General features: G+C 37.3%; 3 protein-coding genes across 3 annotated transcripts in view; 2 read left to right on the top strand and 1 right to left on the bottom strand.

The window, feature by feature from the left end:
• Positions 1-11,857, top strand: part of tprn (taperin) — a 38,855-nt gene extending 26,998 nt beyond the window's left edge. The window contains exons 2-4 of the mRNA XM_039661807.2: positions 6,577-6,775; positions 7,403-7,518; positions 9,139-11,857. Of these exons, the coding sequence (XP_039517741.2) occupies positions 6,577-6,775; positions 7,403-7,518; positions 9,139-9,201 (378 nt within the window). The 3' untranslated portion in view covers positions 9,202-11,857. The remainder of the gene's footprint in view (positions 1-6,576; positions 6,776-7,402; positions 7,519-9,138) is intronic.
• Positions 11,858-11,932: 75 nt separating this feature from the next.
• ssna1 (Sjogren syndrome nuclear autoantigen 1) lies at positions 11,933-18,909 on the bottom strand. Its single transcript, XM_039661806.2, has 3 exons — positions 18,570-18,909; positions 17,513-17,712; positions 11,933-12,242 (listed from the first exon to the last, which is right to left on the bottom strand). Exons 1-3 carry the CDS (start codon positions 18,619-18,621, stop codon positions 12,147-12,149), a joined length of 348 nt encoding a protein of 115 aa, XP_039517740.1. The 5' UTR covers positions 18,622-18,909; the 3' UTR covers positions 11,933-12,146.
• A 143-nt stretch (positions 18,910-19,052) lies between these two features.
• The window catches only part of anapc2 (anaphase promoting complex subunit 2), a 38,426-nt gene continuing 38,005 nt past the window's right edge, over positions 19,053-19,473 (top strand). Inside the window, exons 1-2 of the mRNA XM_039661805.2 lie at positions 19,053-19,150; positions 19,306-19,382. Of these exons, the coding sequence (XP_039517739.2) occupies positions 19,317-19,382 (66 nt within the window). The 5' untranslated portion in view covers positions 19,053-19,150; positions 19,306-19,316. The remainder of the gene's footprint in view (positions 19,151-19,305; positions 19,383-19,473) is intronic.

The raw sequence follows: 19,473 nt of genomic DNA, 5'->3' as shown, positions 1-19,473 counted from the left end.
TTGACATAATAGGATCATGTAATCGCTGCAGATTTGTTGGCTTCACATCCATGATGCAAATTTCCTGCTCCACCACATCCCACAGGTATTCTATAGAACTGAGATCTGGTGACTGTAGAGGCCATTTGAGTATAGTGAACTCTTTGTCATGTTCAAGAAACCGGTTTGAGATGTTTTGAGCTTTGTAACATGGCACTACACTGTGGTCATAAAGGGATGAATATGTTCAGCAACAATACTCAGGATGATGCTCAATTGGTACAAAGAGGCCCAAAGTGTGCCAAGAAAATATCCCTCACACCATTATACCACCACCAGCAGCCCGAACTGTTGATACAAGGCAGGATGGATTCATGCTTTCATGTTGTTTATGCCAAATTCTGACCTTACCATCTGAATGTCTCAGTAGAAATCAAGACACATCAGACCAGGCAACCTTTTAACAATCTTCTATTTTCCCATTTCGGTCAGCCTGTGTAAATTATACTGTAGCTTCAGTTTCCTGTTCTTAGCAGACACCCAGCGTGTCTTCTTGCTGCTTTAGCCTATTGTGCGTTCAAAGATGCTCTTCTGCAGACAAACATGGCATTTTCAGCCACTGAACTGCCACTCACTGGACATTTACTCTTTTTCTGACCATTATCTTTAAACCTTAGAGATGGTTGTGTGTGAAAATCCCAGTAGATCATCAGGTTCTGAAATACTCAGACCAGCCTGTCTGACACCAACAATCATGCCATGTTCAAAGTCATTTAAATCACCTTTCTTTTCCATTCTGATGCTTGGTTTAAACTGATTTTGGGTTTAAGCAGATTATCTTGCATGTATAGACCTTATGTAGACCCGCCCCTTTTCAGCGTTGCATAGGCATGAATGAACTGCTCGTAAAAAAATTCCCGGTCAACATTTGTTAAGTCATCTGCTTTACAATGCCTATGATAGACATTACAATTCTCATGATAACTTTTGTTAACTCTACAATAAGTAAATACACTTCACCAGCTAATTACTCCTGGAAAGCGATGCCATAGAAATATACAGAGCGACCGCTAAAACGGAAGTTCAAAGACAATATTTTAAAGATGACAGCGCCCACGTTTCACTGGTGCATAAGGTCTATACATGCCTAAATGTATAAGATACTGCCATGTGATTGGATGATTAGATATTTGCATTAACAAGCTGTTGAACAGGTGTACCTAATAAAGTGAGTATGTAGATTCATAAATGATTTGTGTTATTAGAGATTTAGTTAAAAAAAAAGATGTAAGGAGGGTGGATACTTTCTGAAGGTGAAAAAATGCCTTTTTTTTCAGGAAGCACAGCTTATATAATGCCATGAGTTAATCCTTTAGGTATCATGTTTCTATCTTTTTTTATTTATAAAAAGAGTGACGGATTTGACTACACACCCAGTCTACCCACCCATGTCCCTTGTGTTATGTAACCACAATAGTTTTGGCAACACCAAGTTACTAAAAGAGAGCAAAGTTTGTACAACACCTCTGAAAGTGGTTTTAGGTTCACATGTTTTTTTATTACCTACTTTTTACAGGATTATTTGATGAATAAAAAGGAAAAAAAAGAACAGCATTTATTTAAAACAATATACACAAGTTTGGGCTCAGTATTTTATCTTTTTTTAAAAAAAAGAAATTAGTACTTTTATTTAGCAGGGATATGTTAAATTGCTTAAAAAGTGATAGGCCTGTTAAAGATTTAAATTTTTTGAAAAGATTTCTATTTTGAACAAATGGTGTTCTTTTCATTTATCAATGAATGATTTGACATTTGAAAGTACAGTAAAATATAAAACCTTATTTTTTTAAAAAAAGAAAGAAAGAAAACTTCCCAATATGACTTATTTTTCGGTATTTTTGATAAAAAATAAATGTAGGCTTGACATAACGTGTGATTGATGATGGTATATAAGTGTATATAAGGTTATGTTTATTACACCAAATAAACATCACCCTATTATGTGTGGCCTTTGTCCTATCGTTTTGACGGGCATGGCATGTAAGGCCATGTTTACATCCTTGTAAAATAAGCTTGCTTATATGTAGTCTAGTAAGGACATGTGATTGAGATTAGAGTAGATTTAGGACAGCGCTGATACACAAGGGCCAGGGCACAGACATTGACCAGGTGACTCTCACTAGGGTGCTTTGGACACTACATACATACACTCACCTAAAGGATTATTAGGAACACCTGTTCAAGTTCTCATTAATGTTTTTAATGATTTATTATCACAATTATCTAAGCTTCAATACATTTAGGGGTGTGGTCCTGGTCAAGACAATCTCCTGAACTGCAAACTGAATGTCTGAATGGGAAAGAAAGGTGATTTAAGTAATTTTGAGCGTGGCATGGTTGTTGGTGCCAGACAGCTCGATCTGAGTATTTCAAAATCTGCTCAGTTAATGGGATTTTCACGCACAACCATTTCTAGGGTTTACAAAGAATGGTGTGAAAGGGGAAAAATATCCAGTAGTGCGGCAGTCCTGTGGGCGAAAATGCCTTGTTGATGCTAGAGGAGAATGGGCCGACTGATTCAAGCTCATAAAAGAGCAACTTTTAACGAGCAACTCGTTACAACCGAGGTATGCAGCAAAGCTTTTGTGAAGCCATAACATGCACAACATTGAGGCGGATGGACTGCAACAGCAGAAGACCCCACCGGGTACCACTCTCGATTCTCGATTCCTGTTGAGACATTCAGACGTATAGAGTCAGAATCTGGCGTAAACAGAATGAGAACATGGATCCATCATGCCTTGTGAGTTCGCGGCTGCCAAAATTTTTTTTATTATTTTTTAAATAAAAGGGCCCGCGTTCTCATTCGGTCCCCCAGCTGAGGAAATCATGTTTATCGCCGCATCACAAGGTGAGCTGGAGTCCTCTGAAGATGGCTCGTCTGTGCTGCTGTCCTCGGATGTGCTGGCGTAGCGAGTTAGATTCAGAGTTCACAGCTATGCTTCCCGGGCTGCCACGAGTGTTAGATTTGTGTGGAAAATTCTGCCATGTCCCTAGCACTTTAGGCTGATGATTGGTTTTTGGGGGTGGCGAACCCAAATTCTTTCTACCCGGATGTGCATGAAGAGGCCAAGAGATCGTGGAAGTCTCTTTGACTTTCGCGACTGCTCAGCGGCCTCTTCCGCCTTCTCTGCCCTCGTAGAGGCCGCAGTCTGGGTGCACTGGGGTTCCCCCCTGTGGAGTGTTCTGTGGCAACACTTAGGTGTCCCCACAGCGCCTCCACCTGGCGTGGCAACCCTGAGCACCCCCCCAATGCCGTAGGTTCTTGTCTACTCCCGTGGACCTATAGAGCCGCGGGGCAGGCTGCCACCTCACTGTGTGTTATTGCCATCCTTTGGGGTGTGCAGTGACATGCACGAGGGTAGGGCTGATTCAGGGCTCATCCTTGAGCTGCCTGCCGTCACTGACTTTGTTCTACAAGCGACGAAGGTGACCACATGACCCCTGAGTCAGGTGATGTCAGACATTTCTGGCTTAACCTGGTTGATGTGCGCAAGGCTGAGTGAACCAGTTTCCTCAACTTCCCCAAATCCGTGCCGTGGAGGTGGTCGCAAGGAGGCGCCCCTGCCCGTACCAGCCCCCAGCCCCGCTGTGTCGCTCCCATTACGGGCAGCTCAGGTATGGCTTGCAGTTCTTCAGGGAGTGGTCGCAGGCCCACTCCTTCCCCCGGTGGAGGGCTGGGGGAGAATCTTTTCTTCAAACAGCTGCATTCCATCTCTGAGCACACAGAGCAAGATGAAAGTGCGCCCGTGCCTCACCACTCTTATTCTCCTCTGTCTCTGAGGGTGCGGATGGGAGTGTGTGTCGTCCCTGGACCATGCCACTCCCATCCCCCTCTATCGCCAAGCCCCCGGCAGAGCAGACCCCCGTGGAACGCTGGTCCTTCCCTGGTCTCCTCTGTCGGGGCGCGGAGCTCGACTGTGCACCCGCAGGGGGTAACACCTCCGCGTCTGCTGGTCTCTCCGCCCCGCTGCCCCTCCGGGGGGACGTCTGTGACTCGGATGATCCAGCTGGATCGGTTTCTGGGAGCTTGATTAGAGCTCCCCGGCCTGTCCCACTGGGTCGCCCGAACGATCAGACTCGGCTATGCGATGCAGTTCGCACGATCTCCTCCCCGCTTCTGGGGAGTTCGCTTTACGGTGGTCGGTGGCAATGCCCTGATCATGAGAGCGGAGATTGCCGCCCTGCTGGCGAAGGGTGCAATCGAGACTGTCCCTCCAGCCGAGATGAGGTCTGGGTTTTACAGCCCTTACATCATTGTCCCCAAGAAGACCGGTGGGTTACGACGATCCTAGATCTTCGCGTTTTGAACCGTGCTCTTCACCGACTGCCGTTCAAAATGCTCATGGCTAAACGCATTTTCGAGTGCTTTCGGGCTCAGGATTGGTTTGCAGCGATCGACCTGAAGGACGCGTACTGTCACGTCTCCATCTTGCCTCGACACAGACCATTTCTTCAGTTTGCTTTCGAGGGACAGGCATATCAGTACACGGTCCTCCCATTCGGGTTAGCTCTGTCTCCTCGCGTCTTTACGAAGATTGTCGAGGCGGCCCTTGTTCCCCTTCGCGAACACGGGGTTTGCATCCTGAATTATCTCGACGATTGGCTGATCCTGGCACACTCTCGAGAGCAGGTTTGCGAACACAGAGACCTTGTGCTCCAGCACCTAACCCAAGAAGAGCAAACTTTGCCCCGTGCAGAGGATCTCTTTTCTCGGTATGGAGACAGACTCGGTCGCCATGACCGCGCAGCTCACAAGCGAGCGCGCACACTCACTGCTGACTTGTATTCGACAGTTCGAGGGCAAGAGTGCGGTCCCACTGAAACTCTTTCAGAGGCTCCTGGGGCATTTGGCATCCGCAGCTGCGGCGACGCCGCTCGGATTGCTTCATATGAGACTGCTTCAGCTGTGGCTTCGCGATCGAGTCCCGAGGTGGGCATGGCATCGGGGTTCGCTTAGAGTTGACTCCGACCTGCCGTCAGACCTTCGGTCTCCTTTCCGCACTCAGGGAACGAGGGTTACATCCGTAACCGAGACGTTTCTTGAACATGACAATGAGTTCACTGTACTAAAATGGCCCCCACAGTCACCAGATCTCAACCCAATAGAGCATCTTTGGGATGTTGTGGAACGGGAGCTTCGTGCCCTGGATGTGCATCCCATAAATCTCCATCAACTGCAAGATGCTGCCCTATCAATATGGGCTAACATTTCTAAAGAATGCTTTCAGCACCTTGTTGAATCAATGCTATGTAGAATTAAGGCAGTTCTGAAGGCGAAAGGGGGTCAAACACAGTATTAGTTTGGTGTTCCTATAATCCTTTAGGTGAGTGTATTATGGGTATAATGTCTTCCTTCATGTTGTGTTTGAATCAGACAACACAGTATTTATTCGTCTGATAAGTCCTTAATAAGATTAACGTAATGTTAAGGTGTTGTGAGTTGCTAAAGTGTTGCTATGGAGTCCTGAAGACATTAATATGTAAATGCTAGGGTGTTCTTGTTGGTTTCAAGGTGATGTTGCAGAACACTTTTGCAGCTATTGAGGTATGATATTGATAAAGGTTAGGGATACATTTCTTGTATTTAGTTTCAAGTGTGGGTTAAGAGGTATGGGTGAGGTTAACAGTGTAATTACTGATGTAACTACAGAATGAATTACAGCTATAATTACATGCCAGTAACTAAATACAAGTAAAGTACATACACAATAAGTGCAATTCTATTAAATTATTCATTTAAATGTTAATACATAGTTAAAGACACTTATAAATTGGGTCCAGTAACAACAAATAATGATGGTGAATGATGTGGTAATCATTCAATGCGTTATATTTGAAAGAACTATGATACGGTACTGTCACACCACTTCCAAAAAGGTTCTCTTAGTTCATTTGATTTCCCAATCGATTTGCGTGTTAACATTTATGACCATGATTGACTTAGATTATCAGACAAGCTTAAATATACCGTAATAAGGAGTAACAAATAAAGCAATAAGGAAACTGTGTTCTCTGTTAATGCTTAATTTTGGACTCACAATTTCCCTTTCGTTTGCATTATGTGCATAGTCAAAAAAATGCCTCCATTTGTTTCCAAAGGTACATAAATACATCAAGTGCACAGGCCTGGTAAAGTTTTGCTAAACAAATATTTGTTTTGGTCTGGACCTGCCATTAGAGCCATATACAAGTTTGGACACACCTCACCTAATTTTAGGTTTCATTGTTGCATTTCTGAATCATTTTTAAGCCTTTAAAACTACAAAATGACACAAATTGGATAATTATGCAGTGACCAAAAACTGTTACACAAATCAAAACTGTCCTATATTTCACCTTATTCAAAGTCGTCACACTTCGTTTTAGTATCTTATTTTTAGTCCTACTTAGTATCAAAATAGTTCACAGATATGCTGGACATTTCCTTTAGTATCCATTCAAACTCTTGTGGAAATGATCATTATTTGAAGTTTTGCATTTGCAGATTGCGTGCAGGTCTGAAACCTAACAAACTGTCCTCTGTCTCCACCACAGTTAAAAATATCCTTCAACGAGTCCAGCCTACAGAGCACATTTGAATACCCGTCCGAGACCAGCGCGTGGGAGAGCGGAGAGGAAGAGGACGAAGGAGAGGAAAAAAGAGGAGAAGATGACGGAGGGATCATTGCAGGGAGGATAAGCATTCCTCGTGCCAGCTACACCAGTTCACCCACTCACTCCAACAACACCACGGGTTAGTAAGATGAGAAGAATGACAGGAAAGGGATAGAATGAGAGGAAGGCACAGAAACCATGGATGAGGTGAACAGGAAATGGATTCGGTTCTCATCCTATTTTTATCTAAAGGTTTAATCCTATATATCTTTTGGGATGCAACTCTTGGAATGGTAAATAGGATTCAAGTTGGGACCTGTTTCTTGTGGTCTTACAGGAAGTGGGAGCAGTTTGATGAATCCATGGTAGATATAAAATAATGATTCATGTTCAGTATTGTAGAAAAGCTTGTTGAAATGAATGAGGTGAGGATGATTTGTTGGGCTGATCTCTGTGTTTATAACAGATCACCTTCACCGTTACAATAAAGCTCTATGGCTCTACACTTGAACAGTGTTGACACCTGCTGGTCAGTTGTTACATTTATTGCATTTGGGTAGTTGACAAGGACATTTAGCAGAAACAGTCATTTTAACATTTAAGAAGTCAACATATAAAGGTACAACGGAAGGTGTATATAATAATTTTATATTACAAAAATATATAATTGTATACGTCTAAAATATTTTTAGATGAAGTTTAGTTTCTGTGATGATTCTTCAGTCTGTTTTGACATTGATTATTATGGTTCTTCTTGTGTCCTCAGATCTGTCCAGTTACACACCCAAACACTCAGTGGAGTTTAACGCCTGGCAAGAACACAAGCTCGATGAGTCGGCTCACCGGGAGGAAGACACTTCACAGAGTACAGAGGGGGTCATGGTAAAACAAAACAAAACAAAACAAAATATATATACAGTTTAAAATTAACAGAAAATGTGACTGGTCCCTGTTCATGTAAAACGAGGTGTACAGTGTTTTCTATTTGGAATTGCTTGCTAGTTTCTGCTCTTTGTGGTTTTTTATCACGGGACTTAGTGAAAATAGCTCTCCCTCAATTTTCTGTATAGCCTCTATTATAATGACAACTGCATTAAAATACTGTGTCCATGGAATTCAGCAGTGTCTCTTGTTCACAATAGGTTACCGAGATAACCATAGAAACATTTAAGCACAACTGCAAACAAGAAACACTACCATTCAACAGCTTGGGGTCAGATAAAAAAAGAATAAATAAATAATAATAATACATTTATTCAGCAATGATGCATTACATTCATCAAAAGTGACAGTAAAGACATTTATAATTTTACAATTGATTTCTGTTTCACATAAATGCTGTTATTTTTTAACTTTCTGTTAATCAAGGAATCTTGAAAAAAAGCATCAGGTTTCCATGAAAATAAGCATATTAAGCAAATATGTTTAATATGAAACTTAAAAAAAATAAATAAAAATAAAAACCCCAGAATGATTCCTGAGGGATCATGTGACACTGAAGACTGATATGACTACTGAAAATTCAAGAATCAATGCCATTTTAAAATATATTAAAATAGAAAACAGGTACGTATTTTAAATTGTAATAATATTGCCAATATATTTAAATAATTAATATATTATTTTTTTTGCAGAAAAAAAATATTGTGTGTGCACACACACATATATATACGTGTATATATATATATATATATATATATAATATATAATATATATGTATATATGTATGTGTGTGTATATATATATATATATATATATATATATATAATGATATATAATGTATGCATACTGCCTTAAACATGATATATGTTAAGAATTATTGCCGATAACCAATAACTCTTTACTGTAGTTTATTAAATAAATAAATACACAAGAAAAACTTAAAAAAACCTGAATGTATAGAATTGTGAGATACCAATATTTTTAGAGTTTATGGGATAGTCAGTTATCTAACTAATTATTTGACTAATATTAGTGATCAGAGATGTATTACCATTTTATCAGCTTTGGATCACCGGGTAGCATATTTCTTTTCAACAAATCTCTCTTTTTTTTACTGTATGTTCGTAGCACAAACAATTCAAGACAAGTTACACTCCGAAGTAGTTAATACTTTGTTAATACTTCAAAGTTAATACTTTGTTTTAAGAGTAGAACAACCCCTGAGCAACAGTTAAGACTTTTATTTTGCAGTGATGCATTATATTCATCAAAAGTAACAGTAAAGACATTTATAATGTTACTATAGATTTCTGTTTCACATAAATGCTGCTCTTTGAAATCATTCATCAAAGAAATATCTTTAATATGAAACACACCTCTGAGTGACAGTAAAAGTATAAATTGACCTGCACAGAACCAAATTCTGAACAAAACTTCATTTAGTCAACAACCATAATCAAATCATTGTCAGAGCAAATATTTTCACCAATAACACATTAGACAACTATGGAATTAAACCTATTGATTAACTTTGTCTTTGTTGTTGTTGTTCACCATCAGCTGACACCTGCTGATAGCTCCTCTCTGTCAGACTTCAGCAGTGAACCAGCCCTCTACTTCTAAACCTTCCAGATGTCGGGAAGATACGGGACCAACCACTGCCTGCCAGCACCAGCCTGGACGCAACGAAAAAACTTCCAGAACAATGCGGACCAGTAGCAACCAACACGTAAACGTACATTTCGTATTCCATGGCCGTACGCCATCAGCGTCAACAGCAGGGTTTTCCTCACCGCTGATCCACGTAGCGGATGTGTCACACACACATCTGACCTCCTGTTGCCACCGATTTTGATCGTGATGGACTGTGTTAACGTGGACAATGGCTTGAATAGCCATTCCGCTCTTGAATTTCACTCTTCCATCACGTACTTGCTCTACGTATGTAATACTCACCTCACGAAAGTGACCAAATTTCTAAAAGAGTGAATGAAAGACTTGTCCTTTAAACAGAATAGGAAATTTGAGGACTCCAGAAAGAGGACAATAAGAGGGTGAGGCAAAAAAAAAAAAAAAATGAAATAAGTGACTTGTTTATGTATGACTGGTGAAAGGGTGCCACAATCCTTGTTCTATGTGATGTTTTTGTATGTGCATGTGTAGGTCTGTATCGACTCCCAGACTATAGAATTTGTCCACTTTAGTTTCATGTTTCCTTTTGTATGTCTGTGTTTCAAGGTAGACATTTTTAATGCACAGACCAATAAACTATACAGATGAAATACTAACAACATGTTAGTGTTGACTTAGTGAATCTAGATCTTAAGAGCTCCTCTTAATTGCTGAATAGAGTGAACTGGTTAAGCAAATTCATCCTGTTTTGCTTGTTTATGGTAAAATAATTACATAAAAATACTTGGTCATGATTTGGATAACAAATGCAATTTCAAAGTCAATCCTGTGAAGACATGCCCAGGTTACATTTGACCTTCGAAAAAATTAAAAAATCAAGAAAAAAAATCAAGAAAAAATTCTGACATTATTTCCATGACATTTATGAATGTTTTCCTCCGAAATTCTTATTACCATAATACGTGAGTTAATTTCTCCATTATTGATAATCTGGTAGTCTTACTGCATTACAGTAAAAAATGTTATTAAATGTTCACGGTACGGTAATGACAAATTCGGTGGGACTGGATATCCTTAAAATATTGTTTGAGCTAAATAGAATGTTCCAAAAAAAAAAATATATATCTATTTTTGGGTAGAAATATGACCTGGAAATGTTCTTGGCAGGTTTTGTGAGATTTATGATCTGAGATTGTTTTGGTATGCCATTTTAAGCACAGTGTTACTAACTGATGCATCAGTTTAATCAATAATCATGCTGAAGTTTATATCCTTACAGTATGTGTTCTGAACTGGACATTCTTGTAGTACAAATGGGAGCGGTCAGTTTTAGTCTTGGGAAACATTATTTTGTGGATTTTTGATTGGACATGCTGTAAGCATATGTGTGTGAGAAACACGAAGACTAAATACACACAATGCCAACTGACTTGAGTGTGTCATGTCTGTTAAATGGCTTCGGTGTATCAGCTCACTCGTCTCCTCAGCCTTTCCGACCAGTATTGATGTATAGTTTGTACACTCCAGGAAAAAGTTTTCATAATTTATTTGATCTCTTTTAACACTTTTTCATATTTTTAGTCAAATGGGCAAATAGTAGCACTAAGGTGTTTCAGGATAATTCTTTTGATAATTTGACATCATGTACAAAATTACATGAGTTTTGATAAGACTTCTCTTACAAGTACATCTTAGTCCTAGGCTTTTTGTATTCATTCATTTGCACTGTCTTTGTTTTTGCTTTATTTTGCACCTGATGCAGTTAAGTTTTGAGAGTTGGTTGGAATAATGCCTTTAAGAAATCTAAAATCACTTTTTATAAAAATTCAATAAAAATTGTAATCTGTGTTCACTGGGAGCATAACATTAAATACGAACTAAACATAAACTACCTTTCTGAAAGATCTCTTGACACTGAGGACTATAATGGCTGCTGAAAATTTAGCCTTGCCATCACAGGAATAAATTACATTTTAAAATATATTAAAACAGAAAACTATTATTTTATGTTGCAATAACATATATCTGTTTTAATTAAATAAATGCAGCCTTGGTAAGCATGCGACTTTCAAAACATTCAAAAAAATCTTATTGACCTCAGACTTTTGAATGGTAGTGTATGAATGGTATTTTTGCTGCCTGTCTGAACAAAAATTTGAACCCATGATTTTTCATATATTATAATTAAAGGCAATTTTTATTTAAGAAAAAACTTGAAATAAAAGATTAAGTGTTAGAATTCAACCAAATCTTACATTCTAGTTCTGCAGTATGTCACTTTAGCACTCGCTTACCATCCCAATAGACAGTAGATCCTCCAGATGTTCTTGGCAAACTTAAAATATTTTTGAGGGATGCATATTAGACATTTAGAGGGTTGGGAGCTATTGCTTTTGTGTCTCACGAAATGTAATGCAACTTTAAGTGTTTCATTAGTTACTGTAACTCCAATCAAGCTGCTCATTGCTATGGTGGTTAATGTACTTTTTGTCAAATGTACTAGTTTGTCAAAACTTTTTCTCATTCTTTCTGTTTTCTGCATCAAGAGAATATTAAATGTACAATTTGGTTTTGATTAACTCAGAGGGGGGAAAATGTCAAAAACAAGGAAATATTCAATAAACAGATGAAGGTTGCGGAGTTTTCACACTTTGTCTTGAGATATAATTTATTTACATACAGAAATATCCTTCATAGCCCTTTAAATGACATCAAACAGATAACTTGTTCATTTGATTTATTAAAACATTAAATTTAAATAAAAGCATTACATTAAACACTACTAATAGATCAAAACATTATTACATATCTATACACTTTACATATACAGCTACCTGATAAGAATGAGAACTTACACTGATGTTGTGTGGTAAATGTTGCTGGTAGAAATTATGAATGGAATATAGACAAATAAAAGGAGAAAAATTCAGTATTTATCAATGATCTTTGCTGCTTCTTGGTTCAGTGGCTTTGGTCAGATTCCCAGTTTCCTTCTTTAAAACACTTAACAGTGTCTGAGAGCTTTCAAGAATCTGAGAAAGACAGAAAAGGGATTTGTTGAAACCATAAAAACACATTTTCTTTGTGCAACTAACTAACCTACCTCTGCATGTTGCCCTACTTCTTTGGTTGGCTCAGCAGTAACATTCAGATTAATTAGTCTGAAATGTGGTGACTGTCCACACACTAGCATCATTATTAAAACAACAACAAAAAAGTACTGCTAAAAAAAACAGGTTTCTGAAAGATTTTTAAAAAACCTTTTTAAGATTAAGTAAAGAAAATTGAAGAAAACATGTCAACATGTTATCTATATGTAAATGTCTATGGAGAAACCTAATAATTTGTATTAGCAATATCTTCTTAACTCCTTGACAGATATGTATTCTCTTCAAACTCAAATTTAAAGACTTGCATTTGCATCTAAAGTAAATGTATCAAAGATAACAGGAAAGAATTCTTAGGAAGATATACATTTTGTTTGCAATGCATGCAACATTTAATGCCGTAACATAATCTGATTTAAGACCCTTATAAGGCGCTTTAATTTGTGTAAGGAGATATGCACACATAAGTTCCACATTTGACGCAAGGATGCTCGTCCATTTCCGGTTGTGGAGATTTAAGCGGAGGAGAACCGAGGAAAACGGGATTATGGCAGAGTCTTCAAAATTTACTGTCCTCCCGTCTTTGAAACGAAACGTACATACGTTTAGATGTAATTTTTTTTATTTAATATAATTTTAAAAAGAAGCATAAACACAACGAGGGGTGTCTGTTTTATCTGTTTTTGTGACTAACGTTTCTTTATTATAACCATGGAGTATAAAATTCAATATAAATTCTCGGTATTGCATTGAACTCTACGATCGGCGGAAATTATCGAGCATCCTTAATCCTTCACCGGATATACCGCTGTGCATAGAGCCCATTGAGAGTTTTTAAGACCTGCGGAAACAACAACACCAAAAAAAAAAAAAATCAGCCAAAATAACATAATATATTTATAAAGAAAATGTATTAGGAATCATTATTATTATTATATTATGCTCAAAATGTGCTGTTTGGAGCTCAAGAAAAATGTCTTTATTATCACATTAAAATTACATAGCTATTCTTGCATATTGCTAATTGTATTTTTTTTATTCTCTGATGAATATAAAGTTTGAAATAGATTTTATAACAAATTAAATGTCTAATATATATATATATATATATATATATATATATATATATATATATATATATTATCACTTACTTATGATTAAACACCATAAAAAAAGCAATGGCTATATATATGCTAATCAACAGTATTTCCATTTTCAAACATAGTTATGATTACAACAATATCATTTCAATACATTGTTTACAATAATCTAACAATTTTGTCTTAAAAAAAAATCAATAGCCCTATACTAAGATATACATATACCAATATAACCACAACAGTAATAAATCACATTTACATCGAATCTTTTAAAGATAGAAAGAAATTCAAAAATTCAAAACCTTTTTAAAGGTCCCCTGACATGGGGTTATTTTATTATTTTATAATGTTTCCTGGGTTGCCCTTATAGTGTTATTATGTTTTTTTAGATTAAAAATAGTCACAATTTAGTAATAAAAGGCATTTTTTCTAGCCTGATTTTAGCCTCTGATTTGAACGCTCTGTTTCAAGGGGCGTGTCTGCTGTGGGATTCAGTGTAACTGCCCACTGCTGTGATTGGCTGACATGCTTGCGTATGAAATATAGCTACATATTACATGTGAAACTCTCTCGAATACTTTTACTACAGATTATACATTTTTACTATTACAGCTATCGAGATTAACGAATCATGAGAAGTTTTTGAAGTATTTAGATCTATTCCCATTACATAAAATGTTGCCGTGATGAGCATTGAGCAGTGTTGTGCAAGTTACTTCCAAACTGTAATACATTAGGTATTACTTGTTGCTGTTATTTAAAAGTAATTCATTACCTTACAATATTACTGTCTCAGAATTGTAATGCGTTACATTACTCATGTATTACTTTTGAGTTACTTTCACCAAAATAACTAAGTAGAACTTAACTTTTGGGCTGTAATGATATGCAATATGAAACCGAAATCGCCATTCGCCACACGACTCAGATCCACGAACCTACAGAATCGCGACAAACCTCTTCCAACTCCAGCGTTATTCTCCTTACCGTCCAGATCCAATGCTGCCTTATCTTTAAATTAGGCTATTACTATTATTTGAAGTTAACATTTGAAGTTAACCACAAAACTGGGGTTGAGGATAAATTATTGAAAATTGGGGAAGTCCAGCATTATGGACATGACATTTGCAGTCAAAACTTGAAATAAAAATTCTCAGAAAATACATGTATTGAAACGTATATAGGCTACTTCCTTAAAGGACTCCAGACATTAGACAAATATCAGTCTATGTTTTATTTTTAATATTAGGGAAAAGACTAAAAATAGGAGGCAAAAAAATAGGAGGCAAAATATATATTTTGTAATTCTGTTAATTACACTGCGCAAATCGGATGAGGAAGGGTTGGCTCTCCAGTCTCCATAGAACTTAAAATATTCATTTTATTTTAGTTTTCGTGTTCGCATTTATGAGGAAAAAACAATGTTACAGACGCGACCGCTCTGAACTGGCACTAAAAGACTGCTTTAAAACTTTCACACAGTCTGTTGCCTTTAAGAAGTAAAAGCAGACAATACACTGTAATACAACTGTAATACAAGCCTCACTGAACATGTAACGAGTAAAATATTACTGAAAATTGATTAGTAATGCCTTACACTACTGCGTTACAGCAAAAACTAATATGTTACTGTAATGTATTACTTTTGTAATGCGTTACTCCCAACACTGGCATTGAGCAAGCACATGACAGTCTGTTGATCGCGAGAATGAAGATCTTATCATTGTAACGCAGTTTCTGCGCTCTCTAATGCTTTCACCAATGCAAACAGGATGATGTATATACAGTAAGAGCTTTGTTCTGCAGTGTAACCTGCATCATTGATTTCTTAACGAGTTGTCCAGATAAACTTGCGCTGTGTGGAAAGCTTTCTGTATAATTTGATCACAATTTAAATAAGATTATTTTCATCCTACTAAAAGAAATGATGTGAAGTTGATATTTTAGTCACTGGCTTGACTTATGCATAAACAGTATTGAACGATTTTGAGAGAAAGATTACCTGTCTGAACTTGAACAATTAGGCTACACATCAGAAATTATTGCTGGGTAGCTCGATCGATTTATTATTTTCAGACGTTCATCGAGGCCAGTTCTGTGTTGGCCCAAGTTGAGGAAATAGTTGAGGAAATCATTTAAAAATGGGCATTCTATTAAAATATATGTTTTACACTAAAGAAATTATTCCACAAATCACAAACCGGTTTCTCTTCCCCTTTCAATAAACATGAATGAGCGAGGCTTGAATGTCCAATTCAACATCTCCTGGTATATAACCTGGTCATATCTATTTACAAAATAGTATCTCATTGACTTACCTTCTATAGTTTGTTATATATGCATTTGTTCCATTCCATTTGCCATTATATATATATATATATATATATAGACTAATTATTTAATTACAGTACAAGACTAATTTTATAGGCCATCCTGCTAGATATGTGATATTAACATTAGCACTGCAAACACGTGTATTACTTATACGTGTATAACTTATTATAACACTTACATATTCATGGTAAAAACACAATAGAATACTTATAAGCCAACATCTGGCCATTTTGAAACAATATCAGCTAATAATTTTGCCTGGCCAACCAACAACATTTATCTTGACATCAATTTAAGTAATTCACCTCATTCATTTTATAAATGTCATGTAAGTAGATATCTTTTGAAATGGCCAAATTGGCCAAGCATTGGAACAATAATGCTCAAATAGACTGGGTTACTATTGAGAAAACCTTGTTGTCACGGCCAATACAGCCCTATTGAGCATTTGTCTCAGTGTTTAGACACAACTACAAATCCTATCATGAAACACTCAAGAGAGGTTTGGGCAAAGATTCACAAGATGCACAAATTATCACAATGTAAACAACCATACTCTTCCCTATGGTATACTTCTACTATCCGTATTGGGAAATCACCTATATATTGGAAGAAATGGCATATGAACGGCTTGTGTACTGTGGCAGACTTCTTTGAACAGGGTGTATTTATGTCTTATAATGATATACGGAAGTATAATTTAAAGGGAAAAGATCACTTCTGGAAATATCTTCAAATGAGGAATTGTGTGTCCACGAAAATTCAGCACACAGACGGAAACCATATCTTGGACTTCCTATCACTTCCTCATCCCCAACAAAAAGCCTCAGTATTTTACAGAACAACCAATCAGGTGCTAAGCAATGTCTGCACTAATTTAAAGACGATATGGGAAAAGGACAATGGGACTTTAATTGGGGTTGAAGAGTGGAAAAGAATTTTGGTCAAACACAGGCAAATATGTAAGAGAGGCTAGAGGACAATTTACACAGTATAAAATCATACATAGTTTTTATTTGACACCTCTTAGACTCAATAGAATGGGTCTGACAAATAATGATGTTTGTTGGAAATGTCAAAAGGATAGAGGTACTTTTATTCATTGTATCTGGGAATGTCCAATTATTCAACCTTTATGGCAACAAACCTTAAATATTTTGAGCAAATGGCTTGCAACAACAATACCGTCATCACCAAGGTTGTGTCTATTAGGAGATAGGGAACAGATGCCAAATACTTCAAAGGGAGAGTTTGCAGTAATTATGGTAGGGGTCTCTGTGACGGATAGAGTCATCCTGAAACACTGGAAAACTCCAGAAACCCCAGAGTTAAAAGAATGGGTCAACATAATGACCAGGACAGCTTCATACGAACGTCTGCTTTGTAAATTACGTAATAAGAACAAAACGGGGGTCCCGGTGGATACACCAGTTTGGGAAGATTTTTGGTCATTTGTGACATCGTCTTTACATGTGAAATAATAATTTACTTATTTAATTTACTTTATTACATTTAACCACTGTAATATTCTGGCCTTGCAAGCAGTATTGATACATTGTATTGTCATGTACTGGATGAAAAAAAAAATACAAACTTGAATTAGAAAAAAAAAATGTCATGTAAGTTTCATTTAAGATATACGCACTGGTTGACAAAACATTGATGTGCAACATTAATTAAGCTAGCTTTTGTTTTTTTCTGGTCACATTTCATGAAGACAACATGATATATTGAACAGGTTGATTATTATGTCCTCCTTACCTTCATGTAAGCAGCCTCTGTCTCTGCGATGGTGCGGTCAAAGTCAGCGCGGGCACTGAGACGGCGTGCCAGGCTCTCATTCACACGACTCAGCTTCTCTGTCAGCACACGGATGTCATGCTGAAGACGAGTTTTCTCTGCTTCCTCCTGTTGGATCAGCCGGTTTAGATCTTCTCTTTTAGAGCACAGCTCCTCTATACCTGAGAAAGAGGAGGAGGATGAAAACAAAAGGGAGAGTTCTTTAAAAAGAGGCAGCTCCAGGCACATCTAAAATATGTTTAATCAGTGTTTTATTTGTTTCTTTACATTCATGTTGTGATAACTAAGAGGGAGTGTGTATAAGTTGCTGATGAGTGCTTGCTCAGTAGTTCTTCCTGCTGATTTGTGCAATAAAGAACATACATACATGTTAATTTTATTAACATATAAGTTTAATTTATTGAATTTATATAAACTAAAACAGATCAACGGCGAATCAAATATTGGTGAATCATTTTCTTAGTTAATGTCATAGACTGTAAATATAATAAAAATTGTACAGCACACACAAATGGCCAGCCAATTCTCATGGTTAATGTAATGAAATACACCAGTGGTTACTCTGCTGGACACCTGTGATAATTGAAGAGAACTGACTTCATCCCAGGGGTTTAATATTTTGTTATCGAATGCAATGACACTGACATAAAGGCGTCCCAATAATTTTTATTAGCTAAGGCTTCTGAATGTAATATAATGGATTATTTTTCTCTATCTTTAAATTAGATCATATTGATGTCTCTCACAAACGAGATGTCTTCTTGGCTAAAAACAAACAATTGTTCTATCAGGGAAAGGGCAAAGAAATGCACAACACACTATAAGTGTCACACTAGTCTTCTAATCACTCCTAAGCTAGTATAATGACAGCAAATGTCAACGAAGACTAACTGCATTTAAGTTCCGTCTAACTTATTCATCAAGCATACAAGTAAAAAAAAAAAAAACTAGCATATGAAAAAGAAAATGTATATTACCCTGACAGCAAAATAGTACATCTGGCTCGATGGTTACTTACATTTGACAAGCTCATTGTTGTAGGTTTGCAGCGCAGCTCCTTGCTGGGTCATTCTGATTAGCAGGTTAGCTCGCAAACTACAAGAAAAGCCCTGCCTGCACTCGTTTTAACACTAAAAGCGTTTCATGCAGTGTGAAGTCAGTTAGTTAGTTCTGGAGTTAGCTAGTTCTGTTTCTGGAATTCGCAAGCCACACACTTTACCGCGCTTTAAATGTTGCAAACTTGCGAGGGGAGTAACTTTAAAGAAAACATTCCACAACCGGCTAAGTCAAGTCTCCCTCCTGTTTCCATGGGAACGCCCATGAAGCGTCACCACGACAGTTTGCGTGGACTTTTATGTTAGACTTTAGAATAGTTATATTTAAAATAAAATCATTACATTAAAACAAATACTGTCAGAACATTACAAGAAGATTACAAGGGAAATGCAAATACACTGGGTGCCTCCCACATTCATTTAAATGTCGAAGTATCTTATTATTATTTTTAACAACATTGCTTTTTCAGGCAACTTCCGGCATCGACAATGTCGTCATCGACGCGCGACATGAGTTCAAAGAAGAGCGCTACAATTTCTCCGTGTAATAACTATTGACAATCATTTGAATGGCTTCTTTGATCGTATAATTTTGGGACTAAATTTTAGTATAGTGGTAAAATTACTATGCACGTATGTTAACGGCACCGAACAATTTACATTTAACCCACGATATATGACTAACGTTATTGTTTACAGTCTAAGTTGGAATGAACCAGGTGCAGACAATGCCACAGGGACTGTCAGCAGCCTGGGACACAGTGACATCTGCACTGGTGAGTGGTAAATATACTGCGGTGTATCAAATGACATTTTGGACTTGACTATGTTATAGCATGGTATTGTTGAAGTACATTTGCGTGCCAA

This window comes from Pimephales promelas, chromosome 4 (assembly GCF_988280905.1).
Source record: "Pimephales promelas chromosome 4, fPimPro1.hap1.1, whole genome shotgun sequence".
Classification (NCBI taxonomy): domain Eukaryota; kingdom Metazoa; phylum Chordata; class Actinopteri; order Cypriniformes; family Leuciscidae; genus Pimephales; species Pimephales promelas.
This window is presented reverse-complemented; position numbering and strand designations above follow the sequence as displayed.